We start from the raw sequence: 24,526 nt of genomic DNA, 5'->3' as shown, positions 1-24,526 counted from the left end.
GATAATAATCAATGTAATGAAACAAGCTATATGAATGGTTGAATGTGAAGCTGATGATGTGCCCTGTAAACTTTCAATCAATCCAAAATAAAAACATTTAATTAAAAAAACAAAAAACAACAACAAAAAAACCATGGTTGTTGTGCAGTTCAGGACAGATGCTATGGTGCCCATCCTGTCCTTGTTCATCTGGCCTGGACAGGCTGCCAGCCAAGGGGGGATGGGGCATGGGTACCTAGAGTGTGTGTCATGTGGTATGTGCGTGGGGAGGAACTGTCTACGTGAGGCACGGTGTGAGTGCACAGAAGCGATGTGCATTTAGGAGTGCACAGAGGTGATGAGCATTTAGTGTAGAACATATGTATTTCAGGTCACATCTTGGAATGAGAGGTACCTGGGGCTGCATGTGATGTATGTGAGTAGTGTGTGTGTGTGTGTGTGCACATGTGGCATGCGCACATAGTGTATATCTATGTGTTTTGTGGAGATGTGTGTGCATTTGATGTGCACGTGGCATGTATGAGCACATAGCATAGTACACAAAGCATATGAGTGCATGTGCAGATAGTTTGTGTGCATTGTAACATGTGCACAAAATGTGGTGTGTGGATGTATGTGCACATAGTAATGGTGTGTGCAGCATATGGATATGTGTGCTGTATGTATATGTGTGTGCATTTAGAGACTCTGGTGCAGCCTGTGTGCCTGGTGTGTATGTGTCATATGTGTGTACACAGATGTGCGTGCATTTACAGACTCCAGTGCAACCTGTGTGTGTGTGGGGTGTGTGTGTGTGTGTGTTTGTCACATGTGTGCACATGGATGTGTGTGTATTTAGTGATTCCAGTGCATTGTGTGTGTGTTCTGTTTGTGTTTGTAACATATGTGCACATGGATGTGTGTGTGCCTCTAGTACATGCAGTGCATCACGTTTGTTTTGTGTGTGCACATTTATCACGTGTGTGCACATGTGTGTGTGTGTGTGCGTTTAGTGACTCCAGTGCATCGTGTGTTGTGTGTGTTTGTGACATGTGTGCACATGGATGTATGTGCATGCATTTAGTACCCACAGTGCATCACATATTTGGGGTGTGTGTGTGTGCTTTTAGTGACTGCAGTGCATTGTGTGTGTGTGTGTTTTGTGTGTGTTTGTCACATGTGTGCATGTGGATGTGTGTGCATTTAGTGGCTCTGGTTCTGTGTGTGTTCGAGGCCATCACAGCCGCCACCTTCACTTCTTTCCGCTGTGATGTGATGTCTCTCAGCCTCATGTCACACTGGCTGGTTGGTTTCCCCGAAATAAAACCCATCATAACCGTAATCTATTCATCTATTCCCAAATCTGCGCTCTCATGGCCAAGTGCCCTTGTCTCCGTTGGCCCACGGCAGCCTCATGGCCCCCGTGAGCCTGGCTGTGCACTTTATTTTCACGGATGGCAGCAGTGTGTGCATGTGTGTGTGTGTGTGTACACACAGGCACAAATGTGGTAAGGACGGCCTGCCTGCCTCCACTCAGGCCGGACTGCAAGGTCACAGAATCTCAGGGAAGGAGTAGATCTCCGAAGATGTCCAGGCTATGGTGGCTCACGGATCTTAGTGAGTGTGATTCTGAATTAAAAACTCATTGTAAAACCAAGCAGCTCATCTTCAGACTCAGGTGATGCACACCCCCCTCGGCACAGTGCGGTCACCAAACGTTTGACACCTCTGTGCTTTCTGACCCTCTGAGCATGTGGGCACTCCAGCATCCCCTTCAGTGCCTAGTCTTACAGAACAGATTGGTGGGGGGACCTGGAGCTGGGGTGCCAGGAGCTGATGGCAGAGCATCTCCGGGGATTGGGGAGATGGATACAATCTGTGTCCTGACTGGAGTGGTGTTGTCAAGTTTCAATGGACACAACAATGAAAGGGCTGAGCGTAAATCATGCCTCTGGGTGGTAGTACTATTGCTGTTAACTACCATCAAGTCAATTCCAACTCTGTATGGGTTCCCAAGGACCAGCTGGTGCATTTGAACTGCTGACCCCTATGGCACCACATCAGGGCTCTGCCTCCGATTTCAGCAAGAACACACGACATGAAAGCATGAGTCCCAGACACATGCCTTGGGGAGCCTGGCTTTTCTCCTGACGTCCCTGGAGGTGGTCACCTTCCTAGCTGGCCTTCCTCAGCTTGGGGTCTCATTCTGGGTCTGTGGATGATGATGGAGCCCACATTTATGATTGCTGAGGTCCCTGTGCTCTCCCGTGACAGCCTCTTTGAATGTGACAGTTCCCTCAGAACACTGACTGGCGTGCAGACCCTCAGTGCACCCAGCCCTCCCTCCCCAGGTACAATACCCATGGTTCTCCTTGCCAGAACTCAAACCTCCTGTAGCTGAAGTGTCTCAGGGCTGGCTTGCTGATGTCGTTGTTAAGTTCTGCTAAGTCAGTTCCTACTCATAGTGACTCTGTACATATGGGTTTTCCAAGGAGCGTCTAAATAACAAGGACCAATAAACAACATTCTTATCAACAGAGAAAACAATTGAAGTTATCAAAGGCTTCATTCTTCTTGGATCGACTATGAACACTCACGGAAGCAGCAGTCAAGAAATCAAAGGATGTATTGCATTAGGCACATCTGCTGCACAAGACCTTTTTAAAGTGTTGAAGAGCAAAGACGTCAGGTTAAGGACTAAGGTGCGCCTGACCCAAGCCATGGTATTTTCAATAACCTCATATGCATGTGAAAGCTGGACAGTGAATAAGGAAGATCAGATCGTAGAAGAATTGATGCCTTTGAGTTGTGGTGTTGGAGGAGAATATTGAAAGTGCCATGGGCTGCCAAGAGAACCAACAGATGTCTGTTAGAAGAAGTGCAGCCAGAGTGCTCCTTAGAGGCCAAGATAGCCAAACTTCATCTCTCATACTTTGGACATATTTTGGAGGGACCAGTCTCTGGAGCAGGATATCATGTTTGGTAAGATGGAGGGTTAGAGAAAATAAGGAAGACCCCCAGCGAGATGGATTGGCAAAGTGGCAGCATCAATGGACTCAAGCATGGCAACAATTGTGAGGTTGGTCCAGGATCGGGCAGTGTTTCGTTCTGCTGTGCATAAGGTTGCTATGAGTTAGTATCAACTCTATGGCACTTAACAACAACAACAACAAAGGAGTGTCTGGCTGTGGATTTGGTGATGAGGGCTCTTTATCAGACAAAGTGGCCTCCTTGGGGGGGGTCCTCCCACTTTGTACCCCAAATGGTCTTCTCTGACATACCACCATAAATTCACACAATCAAGTCTGATCTCGAAGCTAAGCAGGGTCAGCCCTGGTTAATACTTGGATGGTAGATCACCTGATAATACCAGGTGCTGTAGGCTTTTAAGGAGCTGTGGTAGCGTAGTAGTTACGAGTCAGGCTGTTAACCTCAAGGTCAGCAGTTTGAAACTACCAGTCGCTCTGTAGGAGAAAGATTAGGCTTTCTGTTTCCATCAAGATTTACAGCCTCAGAAACCCTATGCAGGGCTGAATGAGTTGGAACTGACTCCACAGCACATCACCACCATGAACATTGACTATTGGGTCCACGAGGCCTCCATCTGTGTTCGCCCTGGGGCAGACCTGTTGACAAACCTGAAGATAGTGTCTCTGCGTAGAAGTTGCCTCTTATCCAGTCCAACCTGTGCACAGGTTGAGCTGTGAGCATCCCTCCCGAAGCTCCCCACCCCGTCTGTCCGTCTGTCCAATGGGACGGCTTGTGGGAAGCGGGTATGCTGGAAGCTGTGCCACGGTTACCTCAGATCACCCATGCTGGACAGGTTGCAGCAGAGGTCCCTGAAAAAAACCCTGGTGATCTACATCCAAGGACCAGCTAGTGATCACCACGGTCACCAGGGAGCATTGTCCCACACGGAGCTGGCGAGCGGGAGCTAGGTTGGAGAGCTGCTCACACAGTGGACTTGAGCAGGCCAGCTCTCCTAAAGATGGCACAGGTCTGGACAGCATTAGTCCCACTGGGCGTGGAGCCCACTTGACTGCAGCCCGGTGCTCCAAACGTTCCTCTCTGCTGGGGGACATGTCCTGGGGCCACGGGTAGCTTTGCTGTCAGAGCTGGACCTCCGTGCACCTTGTCCTCACTCACGTCCAGCACAGATCCTGACATGGTTGTTACTTAAGGAGCCTGGCAGAGTCATATATTTTTCTCTCATCCATCATAGCTGGATTCATGTCACCCTTATCCCATTAAAGGGCTTCTCAGTGTGTGCCCAAGTGGGATGGGGACTCAGGATGGGGGGCTGGAAGAACAGAGTCCCAGACGTCTGCATTTTTCCCAGCCAGGGGCCCACCCACAGCCCGACTGGACCAGTCTTTCTTGTACCTTCTGTGCCTGACTGTGCCAACCTGAAACCCCAGCTGGGCTGTTGTGAGCCTTCCCTCCCCTGCCCAGGTGTATGACCTCTCCCGCACCATGTGGGAGCCTTCCTACTCTGCACAGTTGTATGTCCCCTCTCTCACCCTCCTGCCCAGGTGTGGGAGCCTTCCCACTTCCACCCAGGTGCATGTTCCCTCTCCCACCCTCCTGCCCAGGTGTGGGAGTCTGACACCTCGGGGTATTGGGAGTTTGGAGAGGCCACAGGTTATTTCTGGAGGCCAGCATGTTATCTGGAACCAATCCTACACCCTGGGCTTCTGAGTGCAGTGGACAGTGGGCCGTTCTATGGTGGATGGTAGGATCCCAGCTCTGGGCTCCACTGGGGGCAAGTAGGTGGGCCCTGGTGTTTGCTCCATGGACTGGCTCTGGGGGCCCTGAGCAGAGCCACTCCATGATAGGAAACGAGACATGGACAGGGACCAGGAGGCCCAGCTCTAGTCCCACTGGACCCCTCCCAATGCCCAGGGAGAGTCAGGCTGACCAGACCCTAAGGAAGCCGGCTTGAACCCATATGCTGTACACAGATCAGGGATTCTGGGGACCCTGCTGATAAGGGCAGGGATTGCCCAGACCAGTAGTTGGGGTTCACGTCCCTACAAGACCTGCTCATCCCCACTACCAGGGGTCCTCCAGAGGATCACAGAGGACAGCTGGGCCTCCATGGGGGGACACGTAGCCCAGGGTCTTCCTCATACCTCGAGCTGACCATGTTTGCCTCTGCCCCTCCTGTTTTGTGATTCCCAAGCCTGCCTCTGAACTTGAGGCTGTTCACTGAGCAGTGGGATGGATATGTAGAGAGACCAGGAAGAAAACCCTGGCAACCTGCTTATGAAAATCAGCCAGTGAGGCTTCCATGTTGTGCTACTCATGGTGAACTGCAGTCGATTATAGGAGCAAAGCAGCCTGGGGCCCGGCAGTGTTGTGTTCCACTGTGCGTGGGGTCACTTAGCCCCCCCCACACACACACACACAGAGTCGCCGTGTGGGGTGAGCTGACATGTAGCTGGCAGGGTTATGATGTCTTTCTTGTCGATTCTGCTCTCACACACCTGAGTTTATAAAAGCCTTGTGTTGTTTCTTTAGCAAGAACCTCTGCTCAAGTTTGGTGTTGCTGTTTGTGATTACAGCTCTGGGTGCCCGAGCCCCTCCCCTCGACCTGTCCTCCACACCTGCCCATGGATCCCCTAGGCCAGGGAAAACCCAGTTGGACGACAGGGCTGGGCTTTAACCCCTCTCCTGATAGCAGCAGATAGGGTAGGCTTCTTGTATGTGCTGCCCAAGTAGATGCTGAAGAAATCATTGTGATTTCTGATTTGTTTTCTTTGGGATGAAAATGTGTGTTTCTCTTGATTTTTTTCTGGTTTTAAAATTCATGTGGATGTCTCCTAAAATCCCAGAGAAATGAAGATCAGAGTGGATACCTGGTCACGCTTGTCTCCCCCCATACACCCCCACCCCCGGAGAGTCTGATGCTGACATCCTGGGGCAGATTGATAGCCAGGTGTCAGGGACAAGAGCATGACAGAGTGACCTCCCCTGCAGAGCGCCCAGAGGGACACCTGCCCTGCCCCACAGTGACCTCAGGACACACTGTGATTGGTCTGTTGGCTGCCATGAGAGGCTTTCCTGGAGCCCTCTGGGGCTGGAGAGGCCTGATCCATACACCTAGCTCCCTCCTCCAAGCACTCTCCTCTCTGCCTGAGCTCCGCTTTCTTCTGGAAAACTGGGCCAGCAGAGCTCTGGTGGAGCAGAGAGGCGAGTCTAGCATGGGTGCATTGCGGGAGAACTCCTGGAAGAGGTGTTGTGGGGTCCAGGGGAAGCAGGTGTGTGTGTGTACATGAGTGTGAGTTCATGTGAGGGTGAGTGTGTAAACAGAAGCCTGCCCATGTGTGTGAATATGTACTGGGAGTACGTGTGAGTCTGTGTGTGAAGGTTCTGGCTTGTCCACCTTGTGGCTACAGCATCTATCCTACGGTCTTCGTGACAACATCCCACCTAGTGGCTAGAGATTCACTCTCTCTCAGTCTGCACGTGGGGAGTGCAAGACCCCTCCAGAGGCCCCTGCGGAGAGTCTGCTCCTCTCTGTCCCCTGTGGCTCAAGACACCAGTGTCCCTCAGCCTGTCGTCCTTCCTCGGTGCCCCTTCCTTTGTGTTTCTTCTTGTCTTTGAGAAGGAAGCCCAGAGTGAGAGCAGGACCACCCTACTCCGGTGTGACCTCATAACTGCTTTTGTCACTTTTGGGTGCCACCAAGTGATCCCAACTCACAGTGACCCCATTTGACAGAGAAGTGCCCACAGGGCATCTCGACAGGTAGCATTCTGGGCCCAAATCACCAGCTCCATTCTCCCGTGGGGCCTCAGTGGTCCTGGACCTCATGTTAACTTAGCAGATAGCATCTTCAAAGACCTGTTTCCAAACAAAGTCACTTACTGGCCACAGGACTAGGATTTCAACAGACCATGTGAGGGACATACAGTTCAACCATCAGTTACACAGACTGATCCTTTCAGTGAAGACAAAGGGACCTCAGGAAGCGTTGAGTGGGCTTGGGACTCCTGAAGACATGAACAAGACCATGTGGGACTGCAGACGCAGTTGGTTCTGACAGCAAAGCCCCTCGTATGACATAGTGGACAACCCCAATGAAACAACCCCAGTGGAACGTCCTCAATGGAACAACCTAAGTGGAACGTCCCCAATGTACAACCTCAGAGGAACGTCCCCAGTGGAACAACCTCAGAGGAATGTCCCCAATGAACAACCTCAGTGGAACGTTCTCAATGGGACAACCTCAGTGGAGCCTCCCCAATGGGACAACCTCAGTGGAACATACCCACTGGGACAACCCCAATAGGACAACCTCAATGGGCCTCTGCAGCTCTGCTTGAGCTCTGGGAGGCCTAAGGAGACCTGTGTGCACTGTTCACGGAACAGTGATTGAGACAGCCAGTGAGTGAGGCCTGAGTCTTTGCAAAGGCTTGATCAAGCTTCTCCATCACCCAATGGCAGTCACAGTCTTCAGCTCTTCTTATGGGCAGGAGACGAGAATGGGGTTCTTAGTGTCAGGGGCTGCTTTGTGGTGGCCCTCGCTGGCCTAGGAGGCAAAGCCAGAGATGGGCTCTATGAATGTCTGCTCTGATCATTCCTGGGAGGCTCCGGAGTTCGGAAGCAGATGATGGCTTTCAAGCCCTAGTTGTTAATGCACCCTGCCCATTTATTTGACACTTACCAGTCTGACTCGGGGGCCTAAGGTACTTGTGACCCAAGCCACGGACGGCATTTTCAGTCCCCTCATATCTAAGTGAATGCTGGACAATGAGTTAGGATGTCCAGAGGAGAATCCGTGCATCTGAATTACGGTGTTGGAAAAACTATTGAAAGCACTATGGACCGCCAGAAGAACACAGAAACACTTCTTGGAAGAAGTACAGCCAGAACGTTCCTTAGAAGCCAGGGTGGACTTTAGACATGTTATCAGGAGAGACCAGTCCTTAAAGGACATCATGCTTGGCCAGTGAAATGGAGGGGGTGCAGTGACGACAGCAGTGGGCTCAAACACAATTGTGAGCATGTGCAGGACTGGGCCGTGTTTTGTTCTTGGGGGTCACTGTGAGTCAGAGTGGACTTGATGGCACGAAACAGCAACAGCTACCACAGTGTGACCTAGGTTTGTCATCAGCTCTTGGAGGAAAAAGCATACTAGGAGTGATCTATGGAGGCTTCCTAAAATACCAAACCAGGTGCCGTGCCTATGACTCCAACTCACGGCTGCCCTGCGTGTGTCTGAGTAGAACTGCTCCACAGGGTTTTCAAAGGTGTGATCTTTAGGGAAGCAGAGAGCCCAGCCTTCCTGCCAGGTGACTCTAGATGGGCTTGAACTGCTAACCTTCTCCAAATGTGCTGCTCCAGGTCTCAGCAGAGGCGCAGAAGCCTGGTGACTCCTCACTCTCTCTGCTCTTCCCGTGACATTGAGCATTCACGACAGGGTGGTAGGGAGGCCTGTCTGATTCCTGATCTGGTGCTTGGTGGTAAGACCCAGTGGAAAATCTGGGTGCCCGTGTCACCAGGATCTCTGAGCACCGCCACCTTCTAGAGGCCCTGGTGCCTCAGGTTTCTTAGTGTCTCTATTTTGGGCCTGTCTGCTATCTGTTGCCACCCTCTCTCCATGCCTTTGATCTTCACCTTGGCTGGCTGCTTCTAAGACTCTCAAACTTCCCCACTCTGGGCCTTTTGAGGAGACTGCTGTTTGCAAGCAGTGGTGTTCCAGGGTGCTGATGCCTAGGATTCTCTGGGAATGGGGTGCGGTAAGTTGCCAGTTCTGTGTCAACTCATGACGACCTTCTTGGACAGAGCAGAGCTGCGCTGTTGGGTTTCCAAGTCTTTACAGAAACAGACTGCCTCACCTGTCTCCCACAGAGAGGCTGGTAGGTTCGAACCCCTGACTTTTCAGCCAACAGCTGAGTGCCTAGCCAGTATACTAGCAGGACTCTGCTACATGAGGTAGCTGGGGTCACAGTGACCCTCCATTTCTGATGGTCTGGCCAGTCAGGGGAATAAGGAGAAAGATAGTCACAGTGTGGTGAGGAGGCCTGGGGGCCGTAGCCCGGATAATAAGGACTGCTCTGGTAGGTAGACTCGACCCCCTAAAGGGGGACATGGTAGGGGGAGGGTTGGAGCAGTAGATCCTGGAGGAGGAGGCAATGGAGAGGGGGCGTGGCAAGGTGGGGAGTGGTATGGGCTTCCAGCTGTACTGGGGCGTCGGTTAGGTTTGGGGTACCAAACAGGTGGGCACTTCATTAATAAACAGAGAAGCTGGGGGAACTCTCATCAATAGGCAATTATACTGGGGACATATCACTAACACTTAGGGGCATTTATTTAGTCAATGACTAAATTGTTGTTGTTAAGTGTCATCTAGTCGGTTCTGAGACCCTTAGCAACCCTGTATAGAGTTTCTGAGGAGCAGCTGGTGGATTTGAACTACTGACCTTGTGGTTCACAGTCCAGTGTTGATCCTACAGAACCACACCAGGAGTTTATGAATGAATTGAGGAACATCTAATTAATAATGGGGACATTTGATTACTATATTAATGAACTGGGGTTACATTTTATGAATCAGTGACTAAGTTGGAGACATTTGATTCATAATAAGTGTGAGTTGTCACTGATTATCAAGAAGTGGTGCAGTGGGTTAAGCACACCATGGCTAACTGAAAGGTTGATGATTCCAACCCACCAGCCACTTGGAGGGAGAGACATGCAATAGTCCATTTCTCCAGAGCTGTCCTCCTTGGGGACCATGTGGAGAAGCTCAGCTTTCCTCCAAGTTCAGTTTGTTGTTAAGTACCACGGAGTCGGTTCCGACCCAGAGGAACCCTGTACAGGATTTCCGAGGCTGTAAATCTTTACAGCAGCAGAAAGCCTCATCATTCTCTTGCAGAGCAGCTGGTAGTTTTGAACTGCTGACCCTGAGGTTTGTAGCCCGATTCGTAACCACTATGCTACCAGAGCTCCTTTCCAGGATAGCTAGGAGTTGAAATTCACACAACAGCCGTGAATGTTGTGTTTTGTGTTTTTCATTCCCTGAGGAGCATTAAGGGGTCTTTTTATTAGTATGTTTATAAGCAGGAGAGCATTAATGAATGAGTAAGGGAGGGGGATTTTCGTTCATAAATGTCGGTAAGAAACCAGTAAGTTGGGGGCCATGCCATTAAAAATTAAAAGGGAGATGTGTGGCTAATAAATTAATAAACAGGGGCATTTCTTGAATAGATTAATAAAAGGTGATGCTTGGTTCATAAATGAATAAACCCGGGCCCTTCATTGATACATCAGTAAGCTGGGGAATATTTCACCGATACATGAATCAGCAGGAGCGTGTGATGCCCCTCACTCCATGGCTCTGCATCTATGTGAGGCTTGCTGCCCACAGGGTGGCTTTGTCCTGAGCACCAGCACTGACCATAGGGGCACTGTAGAGAATTGTGGGGCCTGAAGGACAAGACTTAAGTGACAGTTGAGGGAGGAGATGGCCTGGGCTCTCAGACTCGGCCTGGGGTGTGCTCCCCCCAAATCAGCACTGTTGTCTGGTGACTGGCGATGTCCCATAAGGAGGTAGTTCAGGTGGTCATCAGCCTGTGAGTGCCTGGGTCCCCGTGACCCCAGACCTCCAATACTGCTGCTTCCTTCCCAGGGCAGGGCCCGTGCTGGCTGCTAGGGGACAGGGTTGCATCTGCCTGGGCTGACGTCACGATAGAGTCTGAGTCTCGGTGGCCAGGAATAGCAGCCCGCCGCATCAACCTGCAGAGCTGAAAATAGCTCTGGAGGCGGGCCTGTGACAGGGACAGAGAGCCACAGCTTCCCCAGGAGCCCCCCAGGAACACCCTGGTCCTAAGAAAAGTCATCTCATTGCTGCTGGCCAACCCCTCTTTCCGGGGTCTGCTAATGGAGATCACCTTTGTGGAAGTGGCCATGGCTTTGGACCACTGCCTAGCACAGAGGGCGGCTGTGGGTGGTGGGGGACCCCTGTATCCAGTGATGGCTCCTCTTTAACCCTGTTGTCCACACGTCCATCTCCCGGGCCATTCTGGTCCTCCCAGGGGCCCTCCACTGCGCTGGGCACTGGGGTTCAGTCACAGGTCTGTGGGATTGATTGTTCTGCTTGGGGACCAGCTAGGGTGGGCTGGACCAGGCGCCCATCAGAGATCTGGACAGCCAAAACAGGGTGGCGTTAGGGGTGATGGGAAAGCAGAGACCAGCCCATGTCCTCCTGAGAGGCAAGCCATTCCTCGTTCTCACTTCGCGCCTGTCTGTATATAGTGGTGTTGGTGGGCAGTGCCCATGCACAGAGCACATTACCCTTAGATCCCCAGTGGGTCCACGGTTCCGCCACGTGAGACCGGCGTTCTCCTTGGGATATATGAGAAATAGGGATGAGGGACCCGGGGAAACACATGAGCTGTAATCGTCAAGAGAGGAGTGTTAACATAGATTCCCCCACATACCTGGGGTGTCCCGTGCCTGGCCAAGGCCTGAGGGCTGCACCTGGGTGTTCTGGGACATGGCAGAACCCCCAGGTGCAGTCCATCAGGCAGCATCGTCCACCTGTGTGCCCTCGTGGGGAGCCATCCTAGCACCTGCTGCATGGCCTCTTCATGTGCTGGGCACCATCTGTGATTGGTGTGCTCCTTGTCCAGGGTGACATGTGGAGGAGGGAACACGGTCATCTGAGCCCCAACATGCTCATCCTGAAACCACTGGGTAGTTCTGTCTGTACACTGTGGCCACTTAGAGGGAGAATGAGACCATCCAACTGGTTTTTGATCTGAGATGTCAGGTGTGATGCCTGGGGCAGGGGGAGGGGGCGGCGATGAGACAGCAGATCCACAAGGCTTCACAACACTGAGACACTGAGCTGGTCTCCACACTGGACAGATGGGCGGGGGGAGGGAGGTGTGGGCAGCAGTCTTTCTCCCACAATGTGACCTTCAATGCATTTAAGAACACTTCATTTCCTGTCTGTGTCTGGAGGCTTGAGCCAGCCAGGTGAGGAGACAGGCCTCGGGCTTGATCAGGATGCTGGGAGGTGGTCACCGCTGGCCTCTGCAAAGAAAGCCCAAGGCAGGTGGCATCGGATGGGTGTCTGGCTGTGGACTAGAATGGTGGTGCATGATCTGGAAGCCCAGCTGTTCAGTGTTCGTCCACTCCTGTCTTTCAGGCCAGCTGGCCGCTGGCACCTGTGAGATCGTGACCCTGGACCGGGACAGCAGTCAGCCACGGAGAACAATCGCCCGGCAGACTGCGCGCTGTGCATGCAGAAAGGGACAGATCGCCGGCACCACGAGGGCCCGACCCGCCTGTGTAGACGGTAAGAGCTCCACCCTGACGTCTACTCTGCGTCCACCTATCACAGCAGACTGGTGTAACTGCTCTCAGTATAGTGGATGCCCGTGAATGGGGGACAGCATTGATTCTGGGGTGTGGTGGGTGGGCGGCACCTCTGGACAAGGTGCTGCCATGGTCCCAGAGGCTGCAGGCCTGCGAGTGGGCTGGTGACAAGGAAGGACCATAGGTGACTGTTGGTTGGGCTGGGCTGCAAGATGTGGTCAGTCCATTGTGTGAATCTTCATGTGCCCACTTGGCAGAGCAGAGCTGGCCAAGGGTCCCTGCGTCTGGGCCATTACTGATGGTGCCCATCAGCTTGCCAACCTGCAAAGTCAGGCCACAACAGGAATGGCGGTCTGACTGTGCCATCCTGATGATGCCTTAGCAGGCAGAATCTGGGGGTCATCCTGAAAACAGCTCCCCTGGCCTCTGTGAGAGGCAGATGGTCCCTGCAGCAGGCAGTGAAAACTCTGAAAGTGAATGGTGCTGGTGATTCTATGCATTTAATGTTGCCGAATTGTGCTCTTACGTGGTGGTGGCAGCTAAGAGCCATCGAGACAGTTCTGACTCACAGTGGCCCCACACACAACAGAACAAAACACTGCCCGGTCCTGCGTCATCTTTACAGTCGGTGCCATGCTTCAGCCCATTGCTGCCGCCACTGTGTCATTCTATCACCCTAAAGGTCTTCATTGTTTCTGATGACCCTCTACTTTACCAAACACGACTTCCAGGCCCCTCCTGATAACATGCCCAATGTCTGACCATCCCCTTGCTTCTAACATACAATTGCTGGTCAAATAACTAACACGGTGGGTGTTGTTTCCTGCAATACATTCATCTCTGCATTTTAAGGAGCCAGGTGGCTTACTGGAGTCTCTGTGGGATAAATACTGGACTACTAACCGAGTCCTGGTGTGGCACTGTGGGATAATGCGCTGGACTGCAAAGTTGGTTTGAACTGCAAGGTTGGTGGCTCAAGCTCTCCAAATGCTCCTTGGAAACCCTAAACAGGTTGGAACTGACTCAACGACCCTTAACAACAACTAACCTACAAGGTTATGGCTCAGACCCACCAGCCACTCCTTGGGAACCCCATACGGGGTCACTGTGAGTCAGAGCTGACTGGACAGCACTCAACAGCTGCAATGTCTTAGTGAGGAAGTGCAAAGCTGACGTTTCAAACCCAGCCACCAGCTCCGAAGGGAAACACCTGGCAGTTGGCTTCGGTACAGTTTGCTGCTGTTGCTGGTGTTGTGGTTGTGTGCCATCAGGTCGGTTCCGACCCATAGCGACCCTGCACAGGGTTGCCGAGGCTGTAAATCTTTACGGGAGCAGAAAGCCTCATCTTTTTCCCACGGAACAGCTGGGAGTTTCAAACTGCTGACCTTGAGGTTCACAGCCCGATTCGTAACCACTACGCTACCAGAGCTCCTTGGGGACTTCTGTGTGTCCTTATTAAAAATGTCACCCACTGCCCGACAGGTATCTTGATGAGACCTTTGAGGTTGGTGGGTACTGCAGAGCCCACTCCTGGGGTGAATTTGGGTCATCGGATAGCTATCTGTGTCCCACACAAGCGTGGTGAGAGCTTGCCTTCCCGGACGAGAATGATTGATTGTTCCGGCGCGGGCAGGAGTCCACACCAGCATGCCACCTCTCTCTCATTAGCTCCACGAGCCCGTGGGGGGGTGTCGGAGACAGAATTGAGTACTAATTGCATTGGGGGGGCTGCTCATTTGAACTCCAGCTCTCTCCCTTTTCCCAGCTACCCCGCAGGCGCCACAGGAACCAGGGCCCAGAGACCCAAATGACAACCTCGCCATTTTCCAGGGAGGCCAAACAAATTAGTTAGCTGGTATTTTTTGCACAGTGGGCACTTTCTGGGCTGCCATCTAATTTAATTTTCGCTTTGCTATTTTCTCGCTCTATGTGCATAATAAGTTTCCTCGCATATGAGTTGTGTCCGCCAAAGGGAAGTCGTGAGTGCCATGTTCAGATGGGTGGCAACTGAAAGTGAGAGCAGGGTGTCGATGAGGACAGTTTGTGCCGCCCCGCCTGGGCTTTGTGAATGTGGGGGCTAAAAGCAATAGATCCGGCCTGGGTCTGCATGTATGTACCTGTGTATTAGCAGTTCACTCATTGATTCCTTCATTCAAATAGGGCTCAAGGGCCCAGAGGGTTGTAAAGGGTGATCAAATCGCAAAATCTGCAGTGCTATGCGGTACTGTGAGGAGCTCTGGTGGCTCTGTGGGCAGACATCAGGCTGCTGGCCACAAAGTTGGTGGTTCAAACCCACCAACCTTGCCAAGGGAGAAGTTTGAGGCTGTCTGCTCCCTTAAAGATCTGCAGTCTCGGAAACCCTAGCTAGGGTCACTGTGAATCAGAGTCGACTTGAAGGCAGTGCTGAGTTTTTGGCATCATCGTGGGTTCTGGGGCTGAGACTGTGGAATGGAATGAAGCCCAGAACACAGCTGACTACGCCTACCTGGGAATGAGTCGGCTTCAGTGAAGTGGTGATTTGAATAGGGTTTTGAGGGGTGAAGAGGAGTCTGTCAGACAAGTTTCTCTTTGTGGATGGAAGAGCTGGTGGTGGGAGAACCTGAGGTCTTGATCTCCCCGTTCCTGTCTCAGCACCTTCAGTGTTTCTGGCAAATGGCTTCCCACACAGCAGCCCCTCACCCCCCAGGTGCTGTGAGAGTCTTTGCCACCAGGAGAAGCAGCTCTAAGTTGAGCCCCAGAGATTGGCTTGGGTTAGTAACAGGCCTGCCCATGTGGGGCAGCGTCCGCCACATACTCTCCACTGAGGTAGCATCTTCAGGTTTCCCTTTTCCTGAAGACATGGCTCAGAACTGACCTCGGTGAAGCTGCGTCTCTTTATAAATCTTCATACAACGAGGTTCTTCAGCAAGCCTGGTTTTCCAGCACCTCAGATTCATGGTAGCCCCGTGCGTGTCAGACTAAAACTCAGTAGCGTTTTCAAGAGCTGTTTTTTTGGAAGCAGATCACCAGGTCTTTCTCCTGAGGCATCTCTAGGTGGCCTGGGGCTGCCACATTTCCAGGTACCCATGGTGCATAGGAACTGTTTGCCATCCAGTCAGCGCTGACTTATGGGCCCCGCGTGTGTCAGAGTATAACTGTGCCCCCACGGGTCCTTTCGTGGCTGCTTTTCAGAAGCAGATCACAGACTGGTGTGCTGAGGGCTTTAAGGTGTTTGGACGATCAACACAGCATCAAGCTGCAAGTCAGGTGTAGTGGAGGGGCCGGGGGCTGTGGGCACACTGGACGTGCCTGCTGCTCTCTGGTGGCCCAGTGTCCCATCCCCTCAGCTCTGCCCTTCCTCCCTGACTCAGCTGCCCTGTCCACCCGGGGTCCTCAGAGTCAACAAGAGGCCAGCTGCCTTCATCAGAGACAGTGGGGTCCAGACCTCCCTACCCCCAGGGAGGGGGAAGGAAACAGGATGGGAAGAGGTACAGATCCAGCCCCTGGCCCCTGACCCCTGACCCCTGGCCCCTGGCTACGGCTCACCTGGTCTCCTGTTGCACACCTCTGGGAGATGGGTCTGCCCTGCCTCCCTCACCACAGGGCTCTGGCGTTCTCCCTCTGGCCCCAAGCACATGTCCCTTCTATCAGGGTGGGTGGACAGGGCAGGCGTGGACTGTGGACCTGGCAGCCACCACTTCCTGGACTCGGTGACCAGGGTGGGCCATGCCTCCTCAGTCAGGGTCACAGGTGACAGATTGCAGGCTACCTGGGGAATGTTCTGGGAGGTCTAGGATGCCCCAAGGTCCAGGACTCAAGCAGCCAGGACCACTCAGCCCAGCCTGCAGGTCAGGACTCAGACTCCTGTGTCCTCACCGAAGATGCAGATGCCCCGGTTCCTTGTCGAGGTTTGGGTTTCATGGCCATTGAACAGCTGTGTCTTCTCTGTACCCTGGACATACACTCATGACTCGGCATTGCGGGCTGCAGAGTCTCAGAACTTTCCAGCTGGGCTTGAAACACACCCACAACCAGGCTATGTGATTTGGCAGCCTCCAGACACCTCAGTTATGCAGGGTCCCATCCCAGAGCTGGTGGGGGACAGGGTGTGGACAAGGGGCTCGGCCAGCTGGTCAGTCACTGCTGCATTGATGGGGATGGGAGCCGGGATGACACTTATATTTCTCACATTCTGTTGCTGCCGGAGGCCTTTTTGCTACTGAATTAGTGCTGGAGCGAGGGTGTGTGTTATAAACTCGGGGAACTCAGCGATGCGGGGGGAAGCGCGCTCATCCATCATACTCACTGATTACCCGCCCAGACTGAGTGGCTCTGAGCTGATGAGGGAATCAGATCAGCTGAGGTGGCAAGGATCTTTCTGAGGAGGCGGGGTGCAGGGGGGCCCCACTAGTGCTGGGCTGCATCCTGGTCTCCAGCACATGGTTGCGGCATCATGCCCAGAACCTGTGTGCCTGGCTGGGGTGGTTCTCCACACCCCGGGTCTGGGATCAGCACCTCTACACTCAGAGCCCGGCCTGTCTGTGTCCTTGAATTCCATTTTACTAGAAGGTGAGTTGTCACTGGGACAGCTCCGTGCCACCGGCATCAGGGGGGCTATCTAGAGTGTCCCCAGGAAGGCCTGCCCAGCTTGACCCTGCACTCATACCCTGATCCCTTGAGGATCCCCCTATCAGGATGTGTGGGTGTTGGGGAAGCAGGGGGAGGAAGTCCCAGCATGTTCAGTTGACAGGGACCTAACTGGTACTGGGAGACTTAGTCCCGGGGGGCTGGCTGACTCTACATCAGTATGCTGTGAGTCCAGAAATGTCTGCAGGTGGAGACCGTGGTTGGGGCCGTATTTGTTCCCAGGCCTGGCCCGTTTCTTCCCAGGCATGGGTCTTTCAGTGTGCTCTGATGCACAGGGTCAGTGCTGGCAGTCAGGGTGAGGCAGAGCCCTGCTGTTGCTCAGTTGAGACTTCAGGGCAGACCCGGTCACCCCGGGCCTGCTGGGATTGTCCCAGTGCCCACTCAGCCCCCAACTCCTATACTGCATAACTGGAGACCACTGGGACATGGTGGTGGCAGACCAAGGTGCTCGCCTGTGCAGGTCCCCCTCAGTCTAAAAGGGGCCCAGCCCAAGACTTGCTTTGGATTGTGGTGTTGGTGAAGAAACCAAATATACCAGGGGGCCCGACCTGTGACTTTAGTCCTATGACTTCCCACTTCCTGAGAAAGATTCAGTGCCCAGACGGTGTGACCTCTGCAATGTCCCTGTCCCCCAGGCCTTGTGCAGAGCAAAGCTCCTCTGGTGATTCCCGGCACACTGAGCCTAGACTTTGCCTGTTGTCCCCATATTTAGAATTCTACTATCATTGTGAGCTGGATCGAGCTTCAGTTCAGCACTGATGACAGTCTGGTGCTGGAAGAAGGAAAGGGAATAAATTGTGTCCATGTGGACTTTACCTTATTCCTGGTTCCCAGCTCTGTATCCTCATTGTAGACTGACCCCTACAGAGGACACCTGGCCTCTCCTAGCAGTCCCTGCAGGAGTTCTAGAGGTAGGGTGTAGGCTCAAGTGGGGCTGGGGTAGGACAGCCAGACTGTTGTGACCACAGGGAAGAGCTAACATCTCCGGACTCAGTGGGAATCCAGGAAGACTCCCTGGAGGAGGTGGTCTTTGTGGGAAAAAAAAAAGAGCCTCTGAACTGGCAGGTAGAAATCAGAAATCGTGGTGGTGTAAGGGCAGGAAGTCTGTGTGTTCTGATTCTTTGAGAAATCCTGTAAATGTGTGTGCATGTAAAAATGAGGTGCAGCTAAGCTCTGTAAGTGTGAGCGGAGGGGTGGAGCAGGGTGTGGCACCTGAAGGCCTGGTGTCCACTTCCTACAGCTTGTGGTAACTTCCAAGATGTAACATTATCTGTTTTCCAGAACCTGCTGACTGGTCAATGTAGTCATTATTTAAAATGAAGTTATATAAACTTATAGTCAAATGAATTATATTATAAGGAAAGATATCTACCTCAAAAAATGATGCGTAAGCTAATTTCAAAGCAAGCAGAAGGAAGAATAGAATAAAGATGTGGGTAATAATCAATGAAATAGAGAACAGAAAACCAACTAAGAAAGCAATGAAACCAAAAGCTGGTTCTTTGAAAAGCTCAATGAAAGCATCAAGTCTTTTACCTAGAGTGACTGAGGAATATGGGGAAGACTTAAAATACTAAAACCAGAAATAAAAGAGGGGACATTACTAACTGATCTTATAAAAGAATACTATGACCACTCTGTGCCAGCAAATTAGGCGATCAATGAAATGAACAAATTCTTAGGAAGTCACAAGCTACAAGAACTGACTCAAGAAGAAATAGAAAATACGAATAGGCCTGTGACATGAAAAGAGAATAAATTGGTAATTGTAAAACTTTCCATAAAGAAAATCCCAGGCCCCCAGTTGACTGCACTGGTGAACACTACCAGAGAGTTAAAGAATGAACATCCGTCCTTCAAGAACACTTCTATAAAATAAAAACCACTTCTAAACTCCTTTTATGAGGTTCATATTACTCTGATATCAAAGCCAATCAAAGACATCACAAAAATAAAATGACAGACCTCATGAAGATAAGCATAAAATCTCAGCAAAATATTAAAACCCTGACTCTCACTGCATACAGAAAGAATAATACACCTCATACATGCAGAATTTATCCCAAGAATACAAGGTTGGTTCAGCATATGAAAGACAATGCAATTTGCTATGTTAATACAATAAAGAACAAAACCAGAAAATTTATTTAACAAAGTCCATCTCCGTTTGTTAATAAAGTAAAACCCATGAGAGCTGGTGGTGTAAAGGACTACACTGTGTTTCTGGGTGTCTTTCTACTACCACTCATTGTGGTGGGAAATATCTTAGTTCTCCCTGACAGGTTCCCACTTTACACAGGTTCTTGCTTTTTCAGGCTTTTCTGTAAAAACACTCAATAATCTAGAAATAAAAAAAGAACTCCCCTGACCTGGTACAGGGCATTATTAAAGTACTAATAATAACACAGTGGAGAAAGACAAAGTGTTTTCCCTCAATGATTAGGAACAAAACTAGGATGCCCACTCTCTCCACTTCTATTCAGCATGTACTGGACTTTCTAATCATGGCAGCTAGACAGGAACAAGACATGAAAGGCATCCAATTGGGAAAACAAGAAAGCAAACTATATTTGCAGATGGTATGACTGCAAATAAAGAAAAGCCTAAGGGAACACATACAAAAAATACAGCAAAACATTTACCCGAACTAATAAATAGCTCCAACAGGTTACAGGATCCAGGATCTATATCTATATCTATATCTATATATATGATTTGTATTTCTATGGAGTAGAAATGAACGATATAAAAATGACATTAAGAAGACAATCCCATTTGTAATGGAACCAAGATTTAGACATGGAACAGAGTAAACCAGAGATGTGTGGCTGAGGCTTAGCTGGGACCTGCCTCTCACCTCCTCCCTTCCTACCACTCCATGAGTTCCTGTCAGTCTCCCATCTTCCATCGCTCTCAGGTGTGTATCTGTCTCTTCCCAACTATTCCTCAGCCCTTATTCACCCTGGCCTCTTCAGGACAGCGCTCAATGCTCCAGACATGATGGGGGTCAAGTTATGTCAACAACAGCAGTGGGTCTACAACATTAAGAGTGAGTGATACAATACCCACCTGCTTAACCCTGTCTTAGACACCAGAGTCCTTGGTGGCTGCTAACTGAGAGGGTGACAGTTTGAGCTGACCCAGGGGCTCTGTGGAAGAAAGACCTAGCAGTTACTCCTGTAGAGATTACAGTCTATAGAAGCCCTATGGGGGCAGTTCAACTCCATCTTGTAGGGTTGCTGTGAACCTGAATCATTTCAGTGGCATGTAGCAACAAGTGCTTGGAACTGCCCACTAGGCCCACATCAGAAATGGATGTGAACTTTTATAAGAACCAGTATGCTTGGTGCATTTTCCACATGTCTTAAATACATGCATATGCTGTGATGTACTTGTATTCTCTAATAACTTGAAGCACCTGCTGAAGAAGGTCGAAGGCTTTTGCCTTCAGAAAGGATCACACCTGAACGTGAAGAAAATTAAAATCCTCAAAACTGGACTGATGAACAAGATCATGATAAATAGAGATGAAATTGAAGTTTTAAGTGAGCTCATTCTACTTGACTTCAATTCAAGATCATGGAAGCAGCACTCAAGAAATCACAGGACACCCTGAATTGGGGATGCCACCAGATAACACCACCTCCCTGATCTTGTATGTTTTAATCAGGGTTTCACTAAATGTAAGCAGTCTCTTTGAAATTTAAAAAAGCAAAGCGGTCATTTTGAGGACAGAAATGCAAGTGGCCCAAGCCCTGGTATTTTCAATCATCTCCTACGCACGTGAAAGCTGGACAGTGAAAAAGGAAGACAAAAGAAGAATCCTTTCCTTTGATCTGTGATGTTGGCCAGGAATAGTGAGCACACTGTGGACTGCCAAAAGAACAAACAAATCAATCTTAGAAGAAATACCAAGAGAATTGTCCTTAGAAAAGTGGCTGGAAGCACTTAGGGTCCTTACATCGGATACATCATCAGGAAAGCAAATCAATGGAAAATGAGTAGGTCCGTGAGTGTGAAGGAAACACTCACAGAGGGGATTGACACAACAGTCCAAGCATGTTCCTCCCTTTCCTATTTCTAACTCCAGATCTTTGACTTGGTCTCCTCGAGCAACTTTATGATAAAGGGGAAATATCAATTGTCAATACTTCATTTTGCTTGAATCTACAATCAACACCCATGGAACCAGTGTAGTCAAAAAATCAAATGACAAATTGCATTGAGCAGATCTTCTGAAAAGACCTCTTTAAAATCTAACAAGCAAAGATGTCCCTTTACTAACTATCATGTGTCTAACTCAAGCAATGGTCTTTTCAGGAGCCCCATATGCATGTGAAGGCTGGACACTGTAAAAGAAGGTTGAAGAAGAATCAATGCCTTGGGATCATGGTGTTGGTGAAGAATACTGAATATACCCTGGGCTTCCAGAGTAAGAAACAAATGTGTCTGGGAAGAAGTATAGTCAGAGTCCTTCTTAGAAATGAGACTAAGACTGCATCTCTCATACTTGGACATATCAGGAGGGACCAGGTCCTGGAGAAGGATATCATGCTTAGTAAAGTACAGGATCTGTTTAAAGGAGGAAAACCTCAAGAAGATGGAATGACACAGTGGCTCCAACGGTGGATTCAATCCCACATGGTAATGCGAGGGTAGTGCACGTGGGAAACATTTTGCTCTATTATACATGGGGTCGCTGTGAGTCAGAGGTGACTCAGTAGTAGCTATCAACAACACTGTCACACTGTTTTAAACTGCTTGTGTACCTTTTAAGATTCCTGAGTGCTGCAGTGTTTGGGACCGAGTGGGAAGAACAGACATGATTTCTGCTCTTCAATGTTCAGGATGCCATGCAGGTCCTTGTGTAATTACTTACAGAGCCCAGTACACTCTGTGCTGGTAATACCACCTCCTCCCTGATCTTATACACTTTAATCAGTGCTTGAGAATAATCAGCATTTATAAGAAGAAATATCTTTGAAAAGTCTTTGAGGAAATTCTCTCCAGGAAGCCAAGAGCTGATGGGCCCCGGTATGTGGTACCCACCCCAGAGCTCTGATTGCGACCGTTAGCAGGGACACTCCTGACTTTATTAGGTGAAAGACTCTCTGGATCTGCACTGACTCATCAGAGGATCTCACAGCTCTTTGATCCCATCCCGTTTCCATACCTCAGGGACATCCCTGGCACCCCTGGCTGATGAAGACACACCCATCGCCACCGTGGCCTGCAGGCAGCTCCTCAGGGAATCTCCAGACACTGCAGATGTGGATGGACAGTGGTACTCTTGGCTGACTTTGGATGGGCTTCTACAGCTTGGTAACCGCTCACTTAGAAGGAATTTTTCAAAGATGCTCAACTCTGCTCCAGGATTCGCTGCCCCTCTGGGTAAGGTTCACGTGTGGGCATTCCAACAACCCTAAAGCCAAGCCCCACCACCTGTCCATCAGTATGTCATGCTGGGTACCAGCAGGGTCACCTCTGGTGGACAGATCTCAGTGGACCTTACAAGGGAGGAAAGCTTGGAGAGCTACTTCCAAAATCCAGCGAGTGAAAGTTCTGTGGACCACAACGTATTTGATGCATTGCTGGAAGATGAACCCCTAGGTTGGAAGGCATAGATCATGTTTGGTAAAGGAGAGGCTCAGAAAAAGAGGAAGATGCTCAATGAGAAGGACTAACACAAAGACTGACCCCAGGCTCCAGAAACAGTCGTGAAGATGGGGTAGGGGCAGGATGCTGCTCTGTTCTATTGTGCATGGGACATCATGAGTCTGACCTTGATGCTACAGCAACTAACAGCAAAAGCAAAACCTCGCTGGGCTCAGGTTGAAGAGCTTTGAGCCAGGACCACTGCAGTGTTGGATGGTAACCTCCAACATAGCTGTGCAGGGAGGGACATTCTTGTCCTCATTTTGAATTCATCCACTCATTTCCTGGCCCATTCTTGTTACGTGAGGGACCCAGCTATGTTTCTCTTCAGGTCACGTGGTTGTCACAGGGGGATGGGTCAGCTACAGACCTTCTTCAATGAGAGTCCTTGTTGCCCACAGGGATTGAGGAGCAGAGCCACAGTTCAGGTGTCCGAGGAACTGAGGACTATCTCGCTTCCACCGTCTCTGACCCATGCACTTCTTTGATGAACATAAAGCTCTTCTGCTATCTTTGATGTGCTTTGAGATTTCAAACCAAATTAAACAGCACAATGGCAGCAGATCAGAGTGAGAGAAATTGCAGAAGAAACTTTTTTTTTTCTTTTTTTTTTTTATGTTAGAAGATGCTTTTATCATGCAATATCTGGGGAGCGAGAAGTGAGCCTGACCCCGTCCCTCTGTCTTGGACCTTGGAAGGACAGGCAGGTCTAGGTCGCATCCAGAACCCACTGGACATACTTTCACCTTGACTTTTCCCAGGATCACAGTGTTTGCTTCTAGGTCCTTCTCAACTGCTGCCCCCCCAAGCCCAGGCTCCTGTATTGAATTCCCTGTAAAGTCCACCCTGTCACAGTCCTGTTTGTCCTCAGCTGACTACCAGGTTCTTTCAGCAAATCGCCTTCAGACCATGAGATGCACAGAGCACTGCTTCCTAGCAGTGGCTCAGTGTGCTGCATGTTCCTGTGCCCTTGACCTTGTCCCGAGTAGATTCCTTGTTGTTGGTGTTGGTTTTCCTTCTGGGAAGAGAGGTGCCTAAAGTAAGATGACCTAACCACTTCTAGAAACATTACACAGATCAGAGTGGATGTACCTGAGAGGATTTCAATAAAATGGTCCCCAAGTCCTTTCCACCAATAAAATGCTACCCAGCATCCTGCACAGTTGGCGTCAGAGTTCTGTGACCCTGGAGCGAAGTTGTGTGTCATTCATTCTGTGTGTCCTCAACCTGATACAGGCAAGTGAAATGCTATTGCTGCAGCTCAATGCCACCAAGTCTGTCCCAACTCCTGACAATCCCAGGTGGAATTGAGTAGAAATGATCCGCAGGGCTTTCTTTACTACCACGTATATGGAAGCAGATTACTAGATCTGTATGGATGGGAATTACCAACCATTCATTAAGGTAGCAATTGCGCACAGACACGTTGTGCCACCCAGGGACCTTCAAGTCACACAGTAGGAGATGAGATGATAAATGGCTGAGAGGGGAGAAGGCTCCGGACTGGGGTTCAAATTGTAACTCTTTTTTTTTTTTTCAATGTTTTATTGTGAATTATGTGATAGTTTACATGGGAGAACATTAGTTTTACATTCATCCTAGCATATATCGTTTCATTGCCATGGTTGCAATCCCCTCCATGCAGCATCAACCAACCAAAGGGTATATATTACAAGCCTGTCCCCCGGTCATCAGCACACAGCTCCTCTCCCTCTCTGGGTCTAAAGCCCCCAGCTGCTCCATCTCTCTACGTCATCATCTCTGCCTCCATCTCAGGCATCACTGCTTCTCTGGGTAGGGTCCCGCTCTCTGCTCTTCTCCCTTGATGGTCCAGGGACCTCCACTCCTAGGCTGAAAAGTTAATCACTCCCATCCTTGCTACAAAATGTCTACCTGTACATTTCCAACCCTCACAAGCAGTCCTGATAACAATTATTC

General features: G+C 50.4%; 1 protein-coding gene across 1 annotated transcript in view; it reads left to right on the top strand.

The window, feature by feature from the left end:
• Positions 1 to 24,526, top strand: part of LOC102835595 — a 286,665-nt gene that overhangs the window by 154,215 nt on the left and 107,924 nt on the right. Inside the window, exon 2 of the mRNA XM_006866885.1 lies at positions 12,138 to 12,287. Within this exon, the coding sequence (XP_006866947.1) occupies positions 12,138 to 12,287 (150 nt within the window). The remainder of the gene's footprint in view (positions 1 to 12,137; positions 12,288 to 24,526) is intronic.

The sequence above is a fragment of the Chrysochloris asiatica genome, unplaced genomic scaffold, assembly GCF_000296735.1.
Source record: "Chrysochloris asiatica unplaced genomic scaffold, ChrAsi1.0 scaffold00097, whole genome shotgun sequence".
In the NCBI taxonomy this organism is placed as follows: domain Eukaryota; kingdom Metazoa; phylum Chordata; class Mammalia; order Afrosoricida; family Chrysochloridae; genus Chrysochloris; species Chrysochloris asiatica.
The sequence above is the reverse complement of the archived record's forward strand: the minus strand, read 5'-3'. Positions and strand labels throughout refer to the sequence as shown.